Here is a 23282-nt window from a genome sequence, read left to right on the forward strand (position 1 = left end):
TGTTTGCCGAAGCTTTCAGGGCGCTCAGTGTAGCTGAACACTTGCTCGATCGCTCGATTTATCCTCTGATAAGCTTCTCCGGTGATATCGTGCAACCCTTAGGGAGCATACATTTACCCTTTACTATTGGTACAGGCCCTTACACGGCTACCATTACCATTAACTTCCTAGTGGTTGACTGCCCAACGGCATACAATGTCATCTTTGGGCGCACAGGCATCAATGATCTCAAGGCTATGGTATCCACGCATATGCTGTTGATGAAATTTCCAACCCCCCATGGCAACGGCTACATCAGAGGAGATCAGCTTAGTGCACGATCATGTTACAACACTTCAGTTAAGCAACAACACTTGCCCGGACCCAAGGAAACCCTGTCTGTACATGACCAAGTCACAAAGACCAGCCTAGATGAAGCGAACTTGGATCTTCCTGATAGCAACAATCAACCCGATGATCCTCGAGATGACTCTTTCACCCAGCAAGCCCAACCTGCTGAAGAGTTGGAGAAGGTACCTATCTCAAGAGATTATCCAGATCGCATGGTGAAGATTGGCACCACATTGTCACCACCCCTTCGGTTAGCATTGAAATCTTTTTTGAAAGAGAACACTGAAGTCTTCGCCTGGTCATACGAGGACATGCCAGGCATCTCTCCCGATGTCATCTGTCATCGTTTGAGTATTGACCCCAAGATCAAGCCGGTGAGACAGAAGCGAAGATCTTATGACGCTGAACGATACGAGGCAATGAAAGCAGAAGTTGAAAAACTCAAAGGCATAGGCTTTGTCCGCGAAGTCAATTACCCGACATGGGTAGCAAATGTGGTCCTTGTTAAGAAAAATCCGACCAAAGAAAGTCTTTTGCTTCAAAAGGTCTTGTGGAGAATGTGTGTTGACTACACCGACCTAAACAAAGGGTGTCCGAAAGATAGCTTCCCTCTTCCTCTTATTGACAGACTTATAGACTCTACGGCCGGGTGTGAACTCCTGAGCTTCATGGATGCTTACTCAGGATACAACCAAATCCTCATGAACCCTTCGGATCAAGAACACACAGCCTTCACTACCGACAGAGGACTATACTGCTATAAAGTCATGCCTTTCGGCCTAAAGAATGCAGGAGCGACTTATCAGAGACTAGTCAACTCAATGTTCGCCGAGCAGATTGGGAAGAGCATGGAAGTTTACGTTGATGATATGTTAGTCAAGAGCAAACATGCTGACCAACACATCACCAACCTATCTGAAACTTTCACTATTTTGAAGAGGTATCGAATGAGGTTAAACCCCAACAAATGTGCCTTCGGCGTAGGCTCTGGCAAATTCTTAGGTTTCATGATTAGCCAACGAGGCATTGAAGCTAATCCCGAGAAGATCAAAGCAATCCTCGACATGAAGGAACCGGTAACTTCAAAGGACATCCAGAGCCTTACTGGCAAGGTGGCAGCCTTAACCAGGTTCATTTCTAAGGCCACAGACAAATGTGCTCCCTTTTTTAAAGCACTTAAGGGAAGTAGGAAGTACATTACATGGACTGATGAATGTGCCGAGGCATTCAAAAACCTCAAGGAGTACATGAGTAAAGCCCCTCTACTCTCCAAGCCCGAGGTAGGAGACATTCTCATTATCTACCTATCGGTATCAGCTTCAGCCGTAAGTTCCGTTCTCATTCGAAAGGATGGGAATATTGAGCGACCTGTCTACTACGCTAGCAAAGCCCTACAAGATGCGGAGACACGATACTCCAACATTGAGAAATTAGCTCTAGCATTGGTCATGTCTGCTCGGAAACTTCGCCCTTATTTCCAAGCACACGCCATCATCGTGCTTACCAATCACCCTCTTCGACAGATACTCCAGAGTCCTGACACGTCTGGGCGAATGATCAAATGGGCGATAGCATTGGGTGAGTTTGACATCTCCTACCAACCAAAACCAGCCGAAAAAGGTCAAGCAGTAGCAGATTTCATTGCCGACTTCACATATCCGGTTAACATTGCTTCTACACCTGAAGCAGTGGCTTCATTACCCCCGGAAGCTCAGAAGGTAGAATCAACGACCTCAGCTTGGAGTCTGTATGTTGATGGCTCATCCAACCAACAGGGCTGTGGAGCGGGACTAGTCTTGACTACGCCCGACAAAGTAGCAATGGAGTATGCTCTTCGTTTCAAATTCAAGGCATCAAACAATGAGGCCGAGTATGAAGCCCTTCTGGCAGGATTACGTTTGGCCAAACACCTCGGGGTTAAACAAATTGATATTTTCAGTGACTCCCAATTAGTGGTCAACCAGGTTACCAACAACTTTGATGCTAAGGACAGCTCCATGGCAGCATATCTTGCGCAAACACAACTTTTGCTCAAACACTTCCACTACCAGATCACCCAAGTTCCTCGAGCGGCAAACAGTCATGCAGACGCCCTGGCTCGCCTCGCCTCAGCTGTGGAAGACAAGATTGGAAGAAAAATTCATGTCGAACTGTTGGCAACACCAAGCACCATGGCCGCAGAAGTATGCAACTTACAACAGGGGGATAGTTGGATCACCCCGATCTATAATTTCCTTGCTCATGGCACCCTCCCAAATGATAAAGTCCAGGCTAAGCAAATTCGATACAAGTCTACCCGCTACCTGATCATCAATGATCAACTCTATAAGCGAGGTTTTAGCCTGCCATACTTAAGGTGTCTTACGCCTGCCGAGGCGGAAATCGTCCTTCGGGAAATACATGAGGGAGTCTGTGGAGATCATGCTGGATCTCGGTCCCTAGCACACAAGACTTTTCGCCAAGGATATTACTGGCCAACACTCCACCAGGATGCCATCAAAGTATCCCGCTCATGTGACAAATGTCAACGATATGCAACTATTCCTCATTCCCCTCCAGAGCCTCTTACTCCTATGATCAGCCCTTGGCCCTTCGCCCAGTGGGGACTTGATTTGATCGGCCCAATGCCGGCAGGGAAGGGCAAAGTCTGTTACGCAGTCGTTGCAGTGGACTACTTCACAAAGTGGGCCGAAGTAGAACCCTTGGCAACCATTACTGAGGCAAAGATAGAAGACTTTGTGTGGAAGAACATCCTTTGTAGATTCGGCATTCCCAATGCGATAGTCACTGACAATGGGCGACAGTTTGACAACAAGAAGTTCAGGTTGTTCTGCTCTAAGTTCAACATCAACTTATGCTTTGCCTCTCCAGCTCATGCCCAGTCTAATGGACAAGTTGAAGCCATCAACAAAATAATCAAGCGCACTTTGAAAACCAGCTTGGACAAAGCTAAAGGCTGTTGGCCAGAATTTGTACCCCAAGTTCTTTGGTCATATCGCACTTCATATCGGACTTCAACAGGAGAAACTCCATTCTCACTTGCCTTTGGCACAGAGGCGGTTGTCCCTGTTGAGCTCGAGCAAGCAACATTCCGAGTCCAGAACTACATTCAAAGTGAAAATGACAAACAACTCACCCTCAACTTGGATTTAGTCGAGGAACACAGAAACCAAGCTCACTTGAGGAATGTCGCCTACAAGCAGCGCATCTCCAACTATTATGACTCTAGGGTCAAGCTTCGTTCTTTCAAAATAGGAGACTGGGTCTTAAAGAAAAGATTACTCTGCGACAGAGTCCCGAGTGAAGGCACACTTAGTCCAAACTGGGATGGACCGTATGAAGTCATTGGCATCAGTCGCCCTGGCTCTTACACACTTAGAAGCTCCGATGGCAAGACCCTTGGCCATCCATGGAACGCTGATCACTTGAAGTACTACTACAAATAGACTCACGATGTACAAGTGTTGAGCTATAGCCGTTCGGCATCCTATGTAATGAAGGCCATTTGGCAATGAATTCAATAAAGAGGTAATTTAGCCAACTCAGCCCTCACTCTTTTACATTCCTAGCAAGGGAACACTCAAGTGTTGAAACCTCAAAGCAGATATATCCAACACGAAACAAAATCTAAGTATGTGTTGACAAGACTATACAAAGAAAGGAACAACCAAACAATGGCTTATATCCAAACAATAGATCTATTCATACATAGCCAAACATGCATTAATAATAGTGCAAACACTCATAAACACCTAAAATCCAAAACTCTCAAGCTTATAACATGGGCACATGTTATACACACATCAGACTACTACATCCAGAATACATGCAGATAGTAAAGACACTGCTATTCATTCTCATCTGAAGCCGAACCCCTGGCAGTATCATTCCGCGTCCTACCATCATCCTCTGCATCCCCAAGATCCTCTTCACCATGCTGAGTCTGTGCATCAGCACTACCTTCATTATCAGACTCATCTTCGCTGCTAGGATCAACAGCAAGGACAAATGTCTCGCCCTTTCGATGATGCTCATCTATATCTTCGTGGTATTTTCGAAGAATGCTCCCATCATCATAACGATCAAGGACGGCCATCCATTTCCTTTTTTCAAAGCGAGCTTCTTGAGCACAGTAGGGTTTAATAGCAAGATGAAAGGTCGAAGAACTTAAGTATTCTTGCACAGCAGCCTCCCTTTCAGTTGGAATGCTCTTCTCCAGTTCAGAAATCTCAACTAAGGCACCATCCAATTCTCCCCTAACCTTGGATACTTCCAAGGTAGCCACCTCCAACTGTTTTTTAGTTGCCTCAAACAATTTCTTAAGCCTTAGGTTCTCACCATTTCGCCTTTTCAAGCTCTCCATGGTTTCATCCTTCAGTTGGAGAGCCTGAGTCAAAAGTCCCTTATTCCTTCGGGCCTCGTCCACAAGCTGCTTATTCTCCTTCAGTTTTGCCTTGTACCGCTCAACCTCTTGCAGTCTGTCGTGATACTCGGCCATGACCTGCATGGCAAGACGATCATCACTACCTAAATAATGATAATAAAGAGGAAAAAGTAAGGAAATGACAAAGTAACACTCACATATGAAGACAGCTTCAACATCCGGTCGCAATCCGATTCATCCTTAGCTAAGGGCTCTCCGAGCTCATCGAAGGCGAATCGACGCCCTGCCAAGCAATTGTTGATATCCCCAAAATCCTTTGGCCGCGTGGCAACCCTCAAGTCCTTCCACGGGACACTGCCAGCTCTTTCCTTGCCTTTCCCCTCATGGCGGGAACCAGGATCACTTTCCTGGACAGTGTGCTCCATAGTAAGAGGATGAGGCAACAGTCGGCTCCCTTCTCCTGCAACTACGGCAGTAGCATTATCAACGGTCTCGACTCCAGTCTTCCTAAAGGCAGGCCCCTTAAGGACCCCATCTTGGGACTTAGGTCTAACGGATGGTTCCCCTCGGAACTTATGAATTTTCTTATGCGGTAGGATGTCTTCCGAAGGAACTAACACTGGTGCTTTCCTTTTATGGGTGCTAGTCCCTGTTTTCTTGCTTACCTTCTCCACTGCATAAGGAAAATCAAAATAAGAAATACAACTTTCCAAATAAAGTAAGGAATTGAGCTAAGTTTACATGAAGGATACAACTTACTCGATCGTCCCTGGCTCTCGGAAACTAAGGGTTGGAAACCGTACCGACGAAATAAGGGTCGTAGCTTGCTTAAGTGTCTATCCTCTTTGGGCACCCTCAACACCTTCTCTATGTCAGATAGCTCCTGCCCAAACAGTTGGATGGTGCCCCGCGTCACTACATGAAGCAAAGTGTTAGAAGCAAGAAAAGACCACAACAAATAGCAAATAGTACGAACAGTTGATACGTTACAACCTACAGTCTGGAAGTGAGTAAGCACACGTCGCTCAGGCGTGACACCCTTATCATACTCCCAATCATTATACAGAAAGCACCAACGGTTTTTCCATGTGTAGTATGCCTTTTTCTTACCATACACAATACGCTCTCTCTCACTCCGACATGCACACTCGGCATAACCAGTGCATGATTTTGCTGGGCGCATCTTGTAACAGTAACGCCACTGATGGAAGGAAGGCTCACACAACCCACACTCCATCCAAATGATATAAAATCCAATCAAAGTATCCCAGAAACCAGGATTGAGTTGCCCAGGTGCATATCCGATCAAAGATAACATCTTTTGCAACCACGGATGTAAAGGTAGTCTCACCCCTAAAGTCAGTAATATCTGGGTGTAGAACATAACATGACCCTGGGGAGGCTCAGAAGGCCATTCTTCATCATGTACCAAACGTATCCCTACACTACGAGGGATATTACATGACTGCCTTAGCGCCTCAACCTGCTTCTCATTATCTAACAAGTTATTCTTTAGATGGTCTGCTGTGAACTCAGAGCGAACTATGGGTATGGCATCAAAAACAACCCCCTCACCCAACGCCATGGAGGAAGAACTAGCAATAGCTAAAGTTTGACGGTTGGGAAGATCATCCAATGTTTCTCTAGTACCGGACTCTAACAAAGACCCTGAAGACTCCGACATTGCAGACTCAGACTTAGAGCTAAAGCTAGAAGAGCCCTCATCACTAGAACTTCCAGGCTCTGACATCTACAATAAGAAGAAACAAATTCTATCACTACATGCATGATCAAAACATAAGGAAGTTCCTATATTACCCACATGAAGATGGTGCAAAGCGATGCCGGAACCCTTCTCAATCAGAAAGCAATCCGTCTTCCACAGTCACTACAAAACAAGCAAATGAAGACCGTGTCAAGCGCCAAAAAAAAAAAAAAAAAAAAAAAAAAAAAAAACAGCTTCATCCAAAAAAGCTTCACCCGAAAAGCTTCACCTCCAAAGCTTCACCCACAAAGCTTCACCTCAAAAGCTTCACCCACAAAGCTTCACCCAAAAAAGCTTCACCCACAAAGCTTCACCCAAAAAAAGCTTCACCCGAAAAGCTTCACCCCCAAAGCTTCACTTAAAAAAGCTTCACCTCCAAAGCTTCACCCACAAAGCTTCACCTAAAAAGCTTCACCCACAAAGCTTCACCCAAAAAAGCTTCACCCGAAAAGCTTCACCTCCAAAGCTTCACCCACAAAGCTTCACCGCAAAAGCTTCACCCACAAAGCTTCACCCAAAAAAGCTTCACCCGAAAAGCTTCACCTCCAAAGCTTCACAAGGGCCCAAAGCTTCACTTAAAAAAGCTTCACCTACAAAGCTTCACCTAAAAAAGCTTCACCTAGAAAGCTTCATCTACATACTTTCACCATCAAAGCTTCACCTAGAAAGCTTCATCTACAAAGCTTCATCTACAAAGCTTCACCATCAAAGCTTCACCTAGAAAGCTTCAACACCAAAGCTTCACCTACAAAGCTTCAACACAAAACCTTGCTCCAAATAAACAAATTTTGTTCACACAACCTAAACATTTTTTGTTTTACACCCACAAGGGCCCAAAATCTTCCTTCTTATTTATTCACTTATATATGTTCCCAAACATATTATGATAGATCAAATAATAATTCAAAGTCCAAAATTTAGTTATGGACAAAAATACAAGCAATTCACCAGTACTGAAGTTGCTACAAAAACTGGAATCTTCCCCAGCCTAGAAATCCAACAAAGCTTCGCCTCCTTTTCTCTATCAAATTTTTGCAGCTGCTGCTTCTCTCCAATGGAGCTGAATTTTGGACACCCTCTAGTTCTTGAGCAGATGAACAACTTTCAAGAAGGAACCATTTCTGTTTGAGCCACGGAAATTAAAGTGTTGAAGCTCCAAGCATGACAGTCGGATTCTTGCAGATTTCGAAGCTGCTGTGATGTTTCGAAGATCTGGAAATATTTAACCATTAGTTCATTCTGAATTTTTGATATGTTATGAAAGAGACGATGAGGAACAACTTCAATGAAGAAAGCATGCTGATCTGAACAATAGAAAATAGAGTTTCAAAGCTCACAACAAATCTGACGGGTTGACAGAAAAATAATAACCAGTCATTCATCATACCTGGATTTCTGGAGTTATACTTCTCCGAGGGATCTCAAATTTGGATATGTTGAAGTTCACAAGCTGAGGAACAACTTCAATGAAGAAAGCATGCTGATCTGAGCAAGAGAAAATAGAGTTTCAAGGCTCACAACAAATCTGACGGGTTGACAGAAAAATAATAACCAGTCATTCATCATACCTGAATTTCTTGAGTTATACAGCTCCGAGGGATCTCAAATTTGGATATGTTGTAGTTCACAAGCTGAGGAACAACTTCAATGAAGAAAGCATGCTTATTTGAGCAAGAGAAAATAGAGTTTCAAAGCTCACAACAAATCTGACGGGTTGACAGACAAATGATAAACAGTCACTCATCATACCTGGATTTCTGGAGTTATACTGCTCCGAGGGACCTCAAATTTGGATATGTTGTAGTTCACAAGTTAAGGAACAACTTCGATGAAGAAAGTATGTTGATCTGAGCAAGAGAAAATGGAGTTTTTGAAGCTCACAACAAGTCTGACGCGTTGATATACAAATGACGAACAATCACTCATCATACCTGAATTTCTGGAGTTGTACTGCTCCGATGGATCTCCAATTCGGATATGTTGTAGTTCACGAGCTAAGGAACAACTTTCATGAAGATGGTTTTGCGATCTGAGCCACAGAAAATGGTGTTATATTGAAGAAAAGCTAAAGGAAGACTAAAGCAAAGCAAAAGAGAAGCTAAAGGAAGACAAAATCATGGCACATGATAATGAGTCATACCCTACCCCTCATTCAGCTCCATTCGAATACACCCATGTAAATGACACAAGAAAAAGGGAGGGAGTAAAAAAAAAAAAAAAAAAAAAAAAAAAAAAAAAAAAAAAAAGTTCCTAGCCTCCACTTCTTTGGGCCTAACACATCTTCATAACAAAAAACAATATATGAAGAAAGAGCCCTGGGTTACCACTTCGAAAAGAAACAAGTGAAGTTTTCCTACTCATGACATTGACTACTAGCTAGACACCTCATTCGGCAACTCTCTTCGCCTGAAGACTTGGGGGACTCCCACCATATGCTACTGCACCTTGATACTCGGCAGTCTCACAACCACTCAGTGACTTGGATTTTTCAAGTCTCCAACCGAGAAGTTTTCCTCACTCGGGAAATTAAGGGAACACTACCTCAAACTACATGCTCCACTCACAAAGCTTCAACAATACAGGTTTCAACAAAAGCAAAAAATTCAAAGAACTTTATGAAGAAGGCTTTGGTGTATTTAACACAATATGTTGAAATGAAGCAAAGCTTATTTATTAATATTTTCGATAAGCCACAAATATGTACATATACATGAGTCAAAATAAACAAACAAAAGGGAGCCTTCACAAAGGTTGCTTAGGGGAAGTCTCAGCAGTCGGTAGAGCCCCAGAAAGAGAAAGCACCGGAGGGTGGTTATCCGGAGCCTCAGTACTTGACAAAACCCCAGAAGGAGGAGGCATTGGAGGTTCATCATTTGAAGCTTCATTACCAGGTACAGCCCCAGAGGACGAAGGCAATAAATGCCTTTGGAACAAACCCACAAACCGCTGATGATCAAGTAAAACCTTACCATCAGATTCCTTCATCTGGTCAAGCTTCCTCTTCATGTTTGTAGCATAGTCATGGGCGAGCCGGTGCAACTGCTTATTCTCATGCTTGAGCCCTCTAATCTCCTGTTTGAGACTCATCACTTCAGCAGCCAATGATTCAACTTGGCGGGTTCTAGCAAATAGGCGTTGGGCCATATTAGACACAGAACCTGCACACTGAACACTAAGAGCCAGAGAGTCCTTAACAGCCAACTCATCAGACCGTTTGGAAAGTAGTCTGTTATCTTTGGGAGTGAGAAGGTTCCTGGCCACCACTGCAGCGGTCATATCATTCTTCATCACAGAATCCCCAACGGTAAGAGGACCAGTAGGGGATATGAAGGATGGGCGCCATATGTTGTCTGGAGAAGGCGTGGCTGTCTCTTCTCCAAGGTTCAAGTCAAAACGACGGTCGGAGGGTCTAGACATTTTCAAATGTGTTGAAGAAGGAAGAGGTCAGACAAATCAAGATCTTAGAAGTGCAAGAAATGAGCTTCTACTGGTAGAGATTCAAGTGTGCTGTGGAACTTAATGCCAGCCTCTATAAAAATCTGCACTCGACGGAGCTTCAGAAATCGAAGAGGCGTTTGCTTTCTCAAAAGCTGGGCTGCTCAGAGACCACGAGGGCCGATCTCAGAAATCGAAGAGGCGTTTGCTTTCTCAAAAGCTGGGCTGCTCAGAGACCACGAGGGCCGATCTCAGAAATCGAAGAAGCACCTGCTTTTTCAGCCTCGTCAGCACCTGTCACATGCACAATCAGCTTTGCGGAAATTACGGGCAATCTGTCGAAGATTTCTGGTGAAGTAGAAAGCACGTGAATCTTACTGTTCAATCACCGCTCTCCATATGCACCATCAACTCCTCGGGTACCACATATAACTTAGTCAAAGATCTCTGACAAAGTTTAGGCACGAGAATTTCGAAGTTCCAGCTACCCTACTATTACCCATAAGGGTAAAGGAACAGCACCACTGCTTGACAACTGGAAAGTCCCTATGTGTGTCGACCTCCGTGTTTTGCGGCAAGACAGGTTGGCAAGAACGTCCAACCTTTACTCACATTCGAGAAAAGACTCCCAACATAATTACTTTCTCAAAAACCGGAGTAGCACCGCTTTCCGAATCTCGAGAGTCAGATCCTCGACGGGATTGCTTCTTCGAAAGCCGAAGAGGCACAACTCTCAGAACTTCGAGAGCCAGATTTCCTTAGATAAAGCTTGTCTGTAATCTTCACACGTAATATCAGCTTTCCAGATACCACATACCACTTTTTCAAAGTGCTCTGACAAAATTAAAACACGTGAAGCTGGCAGCTCCCACTACATTGCTGTGACCAAGAAGGGTAAAGGAATAGCATTACTACTTGTTATTGGGAAATCCCTATATACATTGACCTCCCTCCTCAACGGACAGGCAAACCTGCAAAAATGCTCAACCCTTTCTCGCATTCGAAAAGGCACCCTCAACATAACCTCTCGAAATACTCAGCTTTATTTCCCCCCGATAATACCTCAGCAAATAAGCCACACCAAGAACAAGAGTATCTCATATCATCAGGGTCGAAAGCAAGAGTATCCCATATCATGCTTTCTCCCTGTCTTTGTCTTTGTCCTTGTCCACACCTGCAGGACAAGGAGAAAGAGAGCAGTCAGTCGGAACCTGAAATCAAACCTCCAATTTGGAACTGACTGCCTGGAGCCTTTGCCTGGTTGCTTACTTAGCATTGCTCTCGAGTACTCATCCTCAACTGCTGTCAAGGTCACGAATTCCACCGGCAAATACCTCATGACAGTTGATCAGATATTGGCTCTTTACACTGAAGCTGCCAAACGGGGATGAGTCACTATGAAGGAATGTTCTGAAGGACCATTTAAATGCAAAGGTTGCACACCACTTCTGCCATGCAAAAGATTGAAGCAGAAGGTTCAACGGTGGGCTGAAACAGATCACTACAGCACGACACCTTTCCAGATCACATTCATTATTCCGTCAACAGCAAAAGTATCCCATATCATCAAGGTCGAACGTACTCTAGATTTGATGGACTTGTTTTGACCCTCAAATTTTTGAGTCGGCCTTATACTCTGAAGGGCACCAGAAAACCCTCCAGCACAGTTCAAGAATAAGCCTGTGGAAAGTTACTTCTTCCAAAGCAAAAGTATCTCATATCATCTCTTATCCATTTGCTTCTCCTTATCCTGACAGTTGAATGAGAGACAAGGAGAAGAAGAACAATCAACCGGAAGCCGAAGTCAAATCTCTGATCCTGGGTTGCTTACTTGGAAGTTTGACTGCTTACCTTGTCTGTCACCTCTTTCGGCAGATCTCCTAGCTCGGCGACTTGGGGGACTCCTACTATAGGGTTTGTATCACACTTGACTAAGCCCGAAACTACAACTAAGCTTCAAGTGAAATTGATACATTACCTTGTGCGTCAACATCAGCTAAATACACCATTCCCGGATGGAGGAAAGGTACTTCCAGAGAAGGGCAGATGAAGATCAGACCACACTTCGGTACTTAGAAGTTTCGTGATTACTCAAGGGATCGGATCTTGCAAGTCCCCAACCGAGGAGTTTCCCTCACTCGGGAACTTAGGGGAGCACTGTTTGTACCATACTTGACCAATCCTGAAACTACCGAGCACCGGCCAACGCTATACTGTCAAGGAAGAGTTCCCCTCCGACCAGGAGGCCAATCACTACTCGACACGTGTCAAGATTAGAAGCCAATCAGAGCGCAGCACGTGTCGACATCAAGAACCAATCACAACATGACACATGTCAATGTGACAAAGCTACAAGTTTTTCTATAAATAGGGGTCATTCCCCCACAATATTGCCTAATGCCATTTTGTGTTAAATCATTCACAAGAACTCACTAAATTGAGAGCTTGATCCTTTGTACTTGTGTAAGCCCTTCACTACTAATAAGAACTCCTCTACTCCGTGGACGTAGCCAATCTGGGTGAACCACGTACATCCTGTGTTTGCTTCTCTGTCTCTATTCATTTACGTACTTATCCTCACTAGTGACCGAAGCAACCAAGCGAAGGTCACAAAACCTGACACTTTCTGTTGTACCAAAGTCTTCGCTGATTTTGTGCATCAACACATCCGTTAGTCAAACTGTTAAGGGGTGGTTTGGAAGTGAGGTGCTTAAAAAAAAAGCACCCATGAAAAAAAGGCTTATTTTGGAAGCTACTGTGAGAATAAGCTGAAATCAAAGGAAAAAGCTGAAGCTGCTATTTGTAGCTTTGGAAAACTGGCTTTTTTTCAAAGCACACGGAGCTATAGTGCTCCTTTAATGAAAAGACCCACTATGAGATTGCTTTTTTTTTCCAAAAGTACTTTTACAAAAAAGTTTACCAAACACTCTGCTGATTTATTTCACAGCCGCTTATTCTCACATCAGCTTTTTTAAAAAGCACAGCAATACCAAACCAGCCCTAAGTCTCCTGTTAACTGTGACGTGGCGCTCATGTGGACAATGACTGGGCGCCACGTGTCATCCATGTGAAAATTAAAAAAATACCAGAAGAAGAAGAAGAAAAAAAAAACGAATCTGCCCAGAAGAAGAAGAAGAAGAAGAAGAAGAAGAAGAAGAAGAAGAAGGAAGAAGAAGAAGAAGAAGGAAGAAGAAGGAAGAGGAGGAGGAGGAGGAAGAAGAAGAAGAAGAAAAAAAAACCGAATCTGCCCAGAAGAAGGAAGAAGGAGGAGGAGGAGGAGGAGGAGGAAGAAGAAGAAGAAGGAAAAAAAAAAGAATCTGCCCAGAAAAAGAAGATGGAGGAGGAAGAAGAAGAATGAGGAGGAAGAGGAAGAAGAAAATAAAAACGAATTTGCCCAAAGGAGGAAGAAGGAAGAAGAAGCAAAATAAAAAAAAAAACACGAATCTGCCCAGAAGAAGAAGAAGAAGGAAGAAGAAGAAAAAAAAAACACGAATTTGCCCAGGAGGAGGAAGAAGAAGAATGAGGAGGAAGAGGAAGAAGAAAATAAAAACGAATTTGCCCAAAGGAGGAAGAAGGAAGAAGAAGCAAAATAAAAAAAAAAACACGAATCTGCCCAGAAGAAGAAGAAGAAGGAAGAAGAAGAAAAAAAAAACACGAATTTGCCCAGGAGGAGGAAGAAGAAGAAGGAAGAGAAGGAGGGAGCAGGAGGAGGAGGAGGAAGAAAAAAAAAAAAAAAAGAATTTGCCCATAAGAAGAAGAAGAAAGAGGGAGGAAGAAGAAGAAAAAAAAAGAAAAAAAAAATTCAAAATTCAAAATTTTTGGCGGGAAAATTTGTTTGAACCCCTAAAAAAAGTGAAAACCCCTTCTTTCAAAAACAAAAAAAAAAAATCCACGTGGCGTCCAGTCGTTGTCCACATGGGCACCACGTCACAGTTAACGGAACACTTAACAGTTTGACTCACGAATGTATGAGACTGTCCCAAAATTTACACTTTAGGTATGACTTTGGGACGAAAAAAAATTGATGTACTAAATGTTGAAAACTACGAAACATGAGGGTAGTAAACAGTCTTTTACCCTAAAAAATTAGAAAAATACAAAAACACAAAAAATAAAAATAAAAAAACTGATTGTCGCCTCACCCCCCCACACCCTCTCCCTCCCTTCTCCCTTCTCTCTTCCCCAATTACAAGCCCCAGTTCTCCTCGCCCACAACACCCCCGCCGTCGCCCTCTCCCCTTACACCATTCTCTCTGACCCCAACACTAGGTTCTCCTTCTGCAACACAGTGCAGCCACTGTTGGAAATGTGCCCTAAAGCCAATCATGTGATGATACTTTACGGACATTTCACATGTTAAACTAATCTAGTTTTACATATAAAGGGCAAAGATTATTGTTTGAGCCGTCTCATATAAATGTTATATGCTTAAACGATAAAGTCCAAGGAATATGTGATTGGGAGAATGTAATCTAATGAAGTTAGATTCATGAGACCATTCTTTCGTAGACACATCCTAAACGTTCCAGATCATAGGATTGCCAATTGGGCGTTGACAGTCCATTAAGATCAGTACGTACTATGTCTTCTCTCAGGGAGAGTGATTAGTCTCGACTCATTGGTGTGTGTGACATCAAGACAAGTACAGTAGGTGCTCAATAGAGAATGAGTTCACTGAACGCGATCAACGAAGAGTTCTCATATTCCATGTCACGTGAGAACTCATAGTTGGGATAATGCAAATTAGTCCTTTGACCTGAGGCATCATAGTTGTCTTGTGGTTAAGACCTTGATCTTTGATTATGTCAAAGTCACTCCATCAGGAGGGTGTCCACGGCATCGTTGGGGTCAAGTGACTTAGCTATGGAGACAAGTGAATGCGCAACAAGGGATCTCTAACCTTCAAACCGTTTGAGGGAGAATACTCTCTGATATGATTTAAATCTCTGGCCAGAGTATGAATGAGATTAGGGAATGCGTTCCGAATCACATTCAAGGTAATCATATAAGCACAAAACACACATTGGATAGTAGACATGAGCAAATGAACTATCAAACCAAACAATGTGGTCAAGAGTATTAGATTAGAGAAAGACCGTATTGCATTTGTAATCCCGAACTGAATAGGTTCTCTAACCTCTTCTGATTAGCTTGGGTAACCATGATATGCTGCTAGGTGTCACTCATGGTTTGTGGAAGCCCTAAACGTGTGTAATCACTAAAGGGAGAATTGAAAATAGTTTCAATTCACAATCGATGTAAAATGGTTTTAATCGCCCACTACCTCGCTAAAAGGAACCTAATGGATCGCACACCATAAAAGGTAGAGATTGGAGATTAAACGGAAATGAGTAAGAATGATTAAATGGTTTAATCATTTATTTATGGCAAGGATTAATTAATATGTTAATTAATCAAACGAATAAGTTCGTTACATGACTTCGGGATAGTTTTGGACCTTAAGGCCCGATGGGCTTTGAACGTCAAGCCCATTAACTTAAGTTGTATGACAATTTAATGAATAAAGATTCATTAAAGCCCAAAAGCCCAAATCCCTTCAGATGGCCGGCCATATGGTATGAATTAGGGTATTGGTTATTTAGGTCACTTAAAGAAGTGACTATATAAATGACTTTATAGCTAAAATTCATTAAGGGTTTATTTTTGGGGAAAATTGGTGAGAATTGTCTCTCCATTTTCTCTCTAAAGAGGCCAACACCTTGGAGGGTACATCTAGCAATCCTACTACTCCAAGGTCACTCATTTCTTCTACAATCTAACCTTGGTGAAGAGACTTAGAGGTTCTCAATTTTGGGAACTTGGAGAACCTATTCTTCCATCCAAATCCATGGATCTAAGAAGCAAGGAATGAAGGCCCTATCTCTTTGGGTGATTAGCTTTTGCTTATGCAAAGAGGAATCTACAAAGGTATTAATTCCAACTCACTTTGTTTTGAGATGATTAATTGGTTCACCAATCTACTAGGCTTTGAATTTCATGGTAATGTTTTGTTTTTGAGTGCATACAAGCATGATTCCGCCTTTAATTGTTAATTGCATGCTATATGATGTTGCTCAAATGAACATGTTTTCACAAAATAATTCCTTCAGCCACCATTCTCTCCTTCCTGATCGTCGTCGTGGTAACCAGTCTCTACCAAAATGTGTGGATGTTGGCCAACGATGTCGCCTGCAAGCCCAAACCTCAAGCCTTCTTCTATAATAGCTTGATTGTGAACATATCGTCATCTGGGTCTTCTCCATTTCCCCTGAAACCTCTAATCCCAACTTCTAGTCCAATTTGGCTCCCATTCAAATGTTTAATTTAACTCATTTCTTTTGTTTTTAGGTGGTCACCAATTGCAGCAAGATTACCAGGACGCAACGATAATGAAATACAAAATGTATAGCACACCCACTTGAAAAAAAGACTCAAAGACCATACTACAATAACATCACCAACAAGTAGTAGTAATTGTACTTTCAATGTCACAAGCCAGTCTGTTGATCAACCAAATGGGTCAAATTGATATAAAATCAAGAGGTGTTGGGATTTGAGTGGGGTAGGGTTGTCTGACTTTCGCCCCTAGATGCTTTTGGGGATTAGGATTTTTGCAATGGGTGGAGGTGAAAAGGATGGAGGAGGGAGAAGGGAGGGAAGGTGAAGAGGGTGGGAGTGGCAGAGGAGAGAAGAGAGGGTACGGGTTGCAGAGGGAAGAAGGAAGAGAGGGGATTAGGGAGGTAGAAGACGGGTGGGTTTTTCTTTTGTGTTTTTATATATTTTAAAATATTTTCAATATTGAACTGGGCCCATATGGACACGTGGCACACAATTATTGTCCACGTGGGAGCCATGTCATCAGTTAACAAAAGTTCTAACGAAAAACTTAGCGAATGTCTGAAACAATCCCAAAATTAAGACTTCATGTATGACTCTGGGATGAAAAAAACTTCATGTACCAAATGTTGAAAACCATGAAACTTCAGGGTAGTAAACTGAGATTAACCCTATTCTTTTTATTTTTGGCAGAGATGATCTTTGAGGGATAACCTATGAGATGTATAGTCGGATTTTAGATATATAACTCGTAGACCCATATAGATGATGTTCTCATTACCGGTATTAATTAAAAAATCTGTATTTCGGGTTCTTTTCTTTCAATTCAAAGGCCTAAGGTTTTGTGTTCTTTTAATTTTTGGTAGGCATGATCTTTAAGGAAGACCTATGAGATGTATGTTCGGATTTTTGAAACATAACTCGTAGACCCATAAAGTGGGATGATGTTCTCATTACCCTTATTAATTGGAAACTAGATATTTCGGGCTCTTTTCTTTCAATTCACATGTCTAAAACTATAATATTCTTTTTATTTTTGGCAGATATGATCTTTAAGAGATGACCTATGAGATGTACTTTCAGATTTTTGAAACATAACTGGTAGACCCATAAAGTGGGATGATGTTCTCATTACTCGTATTAATTTGAAAATCTATTTATCAGGCTCTTTTCTTTCAAATCAAGGGTCTAAAAGTTTCGTATTCTTTTTATTTCAGGTAGAGAAGATCTTTAAGAGATGACCTATGAGATGTACAGTCGGATTTTTGAAACATAACTTGTAGACCCAAAATGTGCGACGATGTTCTCATTACTCATATTAATTTAAAAATCTTTATTTCCGACTCTTTTATTTCAATTCAAGGGTCTAAACGCTTCACACTATTTTTATTTTTTTGGCAAACACGATCTTTACGGGATGATCTATGAGGTGCACGGTCCTATTTTTGAAACATAAATTGTAGATCCATATAGTGGGACGATACTCTCATTACCCGTAATAATCCAAAAATCTGTATTTGGGGCTCTTTTGTTTCAATTCAAGGGTCTAAAAGTTTCATATTCTTTTTATTTTTAGCAGAGGCCATCTTTACAGGATGACGTATGAGATGAACAGTTGGGTTTTTGAAACATAATTCATAGACCCACAAATTATGATGATGTTCTAATTACCCGTATTAATTCGAAAATCTGTACTTCGGGATCTTTTTTTTCTTCTTTTTCAATTCAAGGGTATAAAAGTTTTGTGTTCTTTTTATTTTTGGCAGAGATGATCTTTAAGGGATATCCTATGCATTGTATAGTTGGATTTTAGAAAGATAACTTGTAGACCCATATAGTGGGATGACATTCTCATTAGCTTGTATTAATTCAAAAATCTATATATCGGGCTCTTTTCTTTCATTTCAAGGGTCTAAAGGTTTTGTATTCCTTTCATTTTTGGTAGAGATGATCTTTAAGGGATGACCTATGAGATGTATGTTTGGATTTTTGAAACATAACTCATAGACCCATAAAGTTGGATGATGTTCTCATTACCCATATTAATTCGAAAATAGCTATCTTGGGCTCTCTTCGTTCAATTCAAGGGTCTAAAAGTTTCATGTTCTTTTTATTTTGGGCATAGAAGATCTTTGAGGGATGACCTATGAGATGTACAGTAGGATTTTTGAAACATAACTTGTAGACACATAAAGTAGGATGATGTTCTCATTGCACATATTAATTCGAAAATCTGTATTTCAGGATCTTTTCTTTCTATTCAAGAGACTAAAAGTTTCGTATTCTTTTTAGTTTAGGAAGAGAAGAACTTTAAGGGATGACCTATGATATGTACAGTTGGATTTTCGAAACCTAACTCATAGAGCCATAAATTGGGATAATGTTCTCATTAATCGTACTAATTCAAAAATCTGTATTTCGAGCTCTTTTCTTTCAATTCAAGGGTCTAAAAGTTTCGTATTCTTTTTATTTTTGGAAGCGATGATGTTTAAGGGATGATCTATGAGTTGTACAGTTGGATTTTTGAAACATAACTCGTAGACCCATAAAGTGGGATGATATTCTCAATACCCGTATTAATTAAAAAATTTGTTTTTGGGGCTCTTTTCTTTCAATTCAGGGGTCTAAAGTTTCATATCCTTTTTATTTTGGGCAATGATGATCTTTAAAGGGTGACCTATGAGATGTACAGTTAGGTTTATGAAACAAAACTCGTAGACCCATAAAGTGGGATGATGTTCTCATCACCCTATTAATTAGAAAATATGTATTTCGGGATCTTTTCTTTCAAATAAAGGGTCTAAAAGTTTCATATTCTTTTTATTTTTGGCAGAGATGATCTTTATGGAATGACATATAAGACCTATAGTCGGATTTTTGAAATAATACTCGTAGACCCATAAAGTGGGATGATGTTCTCATTACCCGTATTAATTTGAAAATCTATATTTCGGGCACTTTTTCTTTCAATTCAAGGGTCTACAAGTTTCGTATTCTTTTTCTTTTTGGTAGAGATGATCTTTATGAGAAGACCTTTGAGATAGATAGTCAAATTTTTGAAACATAACTCATAAACCCATATAGTGGGATGATGCTCTCATTACTCATATTAATTCAAAAATATATATTTCGAGCTTTTTTCTTTCAATTCAAGGGTCTCGAACTTTCGAATTCTTTTTATTTTTGGCAAAGATGATCTTTGTGCTATGACCTATGAGATGTACAGTTGGATTTTTTAAACATAACTCGTAGACCCATAAAATGAGATGATGTTCTCATTACCCGTATTAATTCAAGAGTCTGTATTTCGGGCTCTTTTCTCTCAATTCAAGGGTCTAAAACCTTCTTACTCCTTTGATTTTTGGCAGAAATAATCTTTAAGGGATGACCTATGAGATGCACAATCAGATTTTTGAAACATAACTCACAGACCCATAAAGTGGGATGATGTTCTCGTTACACATATTAATTCGAAAATCTGTATTTGGGCTCTTTTCTTTCAATTCAAGGGTCTAAAAGTTTCGTATTCTTTTTATTTTTGGTAGAGCTGATCTTTAAGGGATACCTATAAGGTGTACAGTCGGATTTTTGAAACATAACTCATTGACCCATATAGTTGGATGATGTTCTCATTACCCATATTAATTCAAAAATCTATATTTCAGGCTCCTTCCTTTCAATTCTAGGGTATAAAAGTTTCGTATTCTTATTATTTTGGGCAGAGGGGTGACATATAGTTGGATTTTTGAAACATAACTCGTAGACCCATAAAGTGGGATGATGTTGACACACCCCAACCTAATATCGAGGCATGCTGGCCGTTACGTGAGGGTGACGTAGTCATGTGCACAATGCGGAAGCAATAATGATATAAGAAATTCGAATAAATAAAAACCAACGGACTAAAACACTAGATGAGATAAGGTGAAAGTGCGATAATAGAAGTGACTATACATAACCAGAACGCATGTAGCCTAAGTGCAGTCCAGCAGGACGAATACTCATTATACAATACTAAAAATGGTCCTACTTTAGCGATAATCTGTCAGAGCTGCCGTGAAATCCTCTTGAGCCACCAACGAGCACTCTTACCTAAAACCTGGAGGGGCACAAAACAGAAAGTATGAGTGGGCAAAAACAAAGCTTTTCTAAACCATTTCACTATCAAAAGTAGTAACCCTTTGTCGTAAAACCTGTATAATTATCTGAAAATAGTAGATATGATTATATTTCAAAGCATATTCAAAATAGCAATCCACCGAATATAGCATGTCAAATCTCATAATGAAATAAGTAAGCAAGGTGCAATAAATCAATATGAAATAGTAAACTAGCTGAAGTCACCTAAAGTGACCTGTACGGTTGGGTCCACAACTCATCAATCAAATTCTGCACACGAGTCGGAACCACCTAATGTGGTCTATACGATAGGCTAGGTGTAAATAAATATGCTCAAGTGCTACAGTCACGTGAAGATTGTGCGAAGTATCGCAAGTCACCTACGAGTCGAAACCACCTAAAGTGGTATGTACGATAGGCTGGCACCTGCCTTGGATCCAAGGTGAACGTGTGGTGCGGGAGGTGAACGATCACGTGAAGGCTAGGCCCTATCCTCGAGCGAAGCACTAACATCGGGATGCAGGATAAATAGCTCAAAATGCATCTCAGCACTAATATATTCACTACCATCAATATACTCACCTTTGCTTACCTGAACGTCCACATCGTCAAGCAACAATATATATATATAACCATAATAATGCACAATTAAACATAAAGAGCATTTGACATGGCATTTGAAAGTATCAAACCATTTAATTAAGTTTTATTGGGAAAATACGAAGTATGTATATATATACTGAAAACCAAAAGCACACTCACTGATATGTGGAAGGGTCGTAACCCCCGAACCTTGCTTGACTGCGCTCGTCCTCACGATAGGTCTCACCTATATATGAAACAACTATTTAAACGTTATTTTTAAGCACATAAACAAAACTAGGTAATAACTTCTCATACATTGCTCAATTGGGGTATATGAATATACCACCGTGATCTACTCAACCTCAGGAACATCCCCATATTTTTAGAAAACTTTTCCGACAACCCATGTGCCGGCCAAGGCATGGCCAGAAACACGGCCCACGCGCAAGCACGTGCCTGGCACATTGACGAATTCCCTACCCGCGTTAGGGAATATTCCGTTAAAATATAGAATATGCCGTTAAATATACCTGAAGCCGTTAGAATATTCTGTCAACTTTGACGAAATATTCTCCACCTTCTTCCTTGGTTGCGATTGCCGGTTTCTAGAAAATCTTCTAATCGTGATATCTTCTTCAATTCTTAACCAAAATTCACGAATTTTATACTAAAATGAAGCTTAGGACAAAAGGAACACATCCTTACCACTTATAAGTCTGAAATCCACCGGAATCTCACCGGAATAAGTCACAATAATTCGGTCACCCTGCAACTCATAAAACCAGAGCATTTCTACGTCAAAACTCTTCCAAAATTAATCCAAGGTGCTAGAAAAGCAAGAATAGAACCTTTCTAAGTCTCAAAACTACCTGAAACCTCCGCGAACATGTCGAGTGAACAGTGCACCAAAACGGGGTTTTTTGGTTCTTACATTTGACAAGTTCTCATGTCGAACTAAGGGCATGGATGAGCTCCTGGACTCACAGAGAACACAAGAACAACCTTCTCAACGTCGATTCGTGCACATCAAGGTAAATTTGAGAGTTCTCCATACAGTTGTATGGACAATTGAAGAAATCCGAGAGGGAAGAGAGAGAGAGAGTCAACGGTTTGGTATGGGTGTGTGTGTGTGGTTCATTTTGCAGCCAATCAAACAAAACCTTAAGTCTTTTAGTTCTAATTGGGTCCAATTAATTAGGAATAGAACTAATTGGTCCAAAACCTTAGCCTATACACATACACACAACTTAACGATTAAAGGGCATAATAGAAATTTCCATGCTCTCAAGGATAAAATAATATACACAATCGAGATGGGCTGTCACAGATGTTCTCATTACCCGTATTATTTCGAAACTCTATATTTTGCGCTCTTTTATTTTAATTCAAGGGTCTAAAAGTTTCATATTGTTTTGTTATTTATGGCACTGATGGTCTTTGAGGGATGACCTATGAGATGTACACTCAGATTTTGGAAAAAATAACTCTTAGACCCATAAAGTGGGATGATGTTCTCATTACCCGTATTAATTCGAAAATCTGTATTTTGGGCTCAACTTTCGTATTATTTTTATTTTTGTTAGAGATGACCTTTGAGGGATAACCTACGAGATATACAGTCAGATTTTTGAAACATAACTAGTAGACCCATAACGTGGGATGATGTTACCTTTTAATTTTGTTTGTACCATACTTGACCAATCCCGAAACTACCGAGCACCGGCCAACGCTATACTGTCAAGGAAGAGTTCCCCTCCGACCAGGAGGCCAATCACTACTCGACACGTGTCAAGATTAGAAGCCAATCAGAGCGCAGCACGTGTCGACATCAAGAACCAATCACAACATGACACATGTCAATGTGACAAAGCTACAAGTTTTTCTATAAATAGGGGTCATTCCCCCACAATATTGCCTAATGCCATTTGTGTTAAATCATTCACAAGAACTCACTAAATTGAGAGCTTGATCCCTTGTACTTGTGTAAGCCCTTCACTACTAATAAGAACTCCTCTACTCCGTGGACGTAACCAATCTGGGTGAACCACGTACATCCTGTGTTTGCTTCTCTGTCTCTATTCATTTACGTACTTATCCTCACTAGTGACCGAAGCAACCAAGCGAAGGTCACAAAACCTGACACTTTCTGTTGTACCAAAGTCTTCGCTGATTTTGTGCATCAACATTTGGCGCCGTCTGTGGGAAACGACACTTATTCCTACTCTCTTCAGCTGTGTCAAGCTGGTTTCTATCATTCGTACACTTTCTTTTGACCAGGCATCCCTCTCCAACATGGGAAGCGAAGGAAGCCACAGCACACAGAATGAC

General features: G+C 41.2%; 1 protein-coding gene and 1 long non-coding RNA gene across 5 annotated transcripts; both read right to left on the reverse strand.

Moving 5' to 3' along the window:
• Window positions 1-3982: 3982 nt before the first annotated feature.
• Window positions 3983-5679, reverse strand: LOC139192134 (uncharacterized). Its single transcript, XM_070813543.1, has 3 exons — window positions 5474-5679; window positions 4912-5387; window positions 3983-4831 (listed from the first exon to the last, which is right to left on the reverse strand). Coding segments are annotated over exons 1-3 (1131 nt in total). The 5' UTR covers window positions 5475-5679; the 3' UTR covers window positions 3983-4177.
• A 1630-nt stretch (window positions 5680-7309) lies between these two features.
• Window positions 7310-8627, reverse strand: LOC139192135 (uncharacterized). 4 transcript variants are annotated; one of them, XR_011575981.1, is made up of 5 exons: window positions 8411-8627; window positions 8229-8326; window positions 8048-8110; window positions 7867-7964; window positions 7310-7691 (listed from the first exon to the last, which is right to left on the reverse strand). It is a non-coding gene; the product is annotated as an uncharacterized lncRNA (long non-coding RNA). The 4 variants fall into 4 exon arrangements; XR_011575979.1 differs by having other exon boundaries at window positions 8048-8121; XR_011575980.1 differs by having other exon boundaries at window positions 8048-8140.
• Window positions 8628-23282: the final 14655 nt, after the last annotated feature.

This window comes from Malus domestica, chromosome 15 (assembly GCF_042453785.1).
Source record: "Malus domestica chromosome 15, GDT2T_hap1".
Classification (NCBI taxonomy): Eukaryota; Viridiplantae; Streptophyta; class Magnoliopsida; order Rosales; family Rosaceae; genus Malus; species Malus domestica.

Excerpts from the sequence above, each read along its gene's own strand:
- LOC139192134 (XM_070813543.1), bottom strand. Across the intron at positions 4,832-4,911 it reads TGTTGAAGCTGTCTTCATAT|GTCATGGCCGAGTATCACGA; the intron begins GTGAGTGTTACT and ends CTTGCCATGCAG.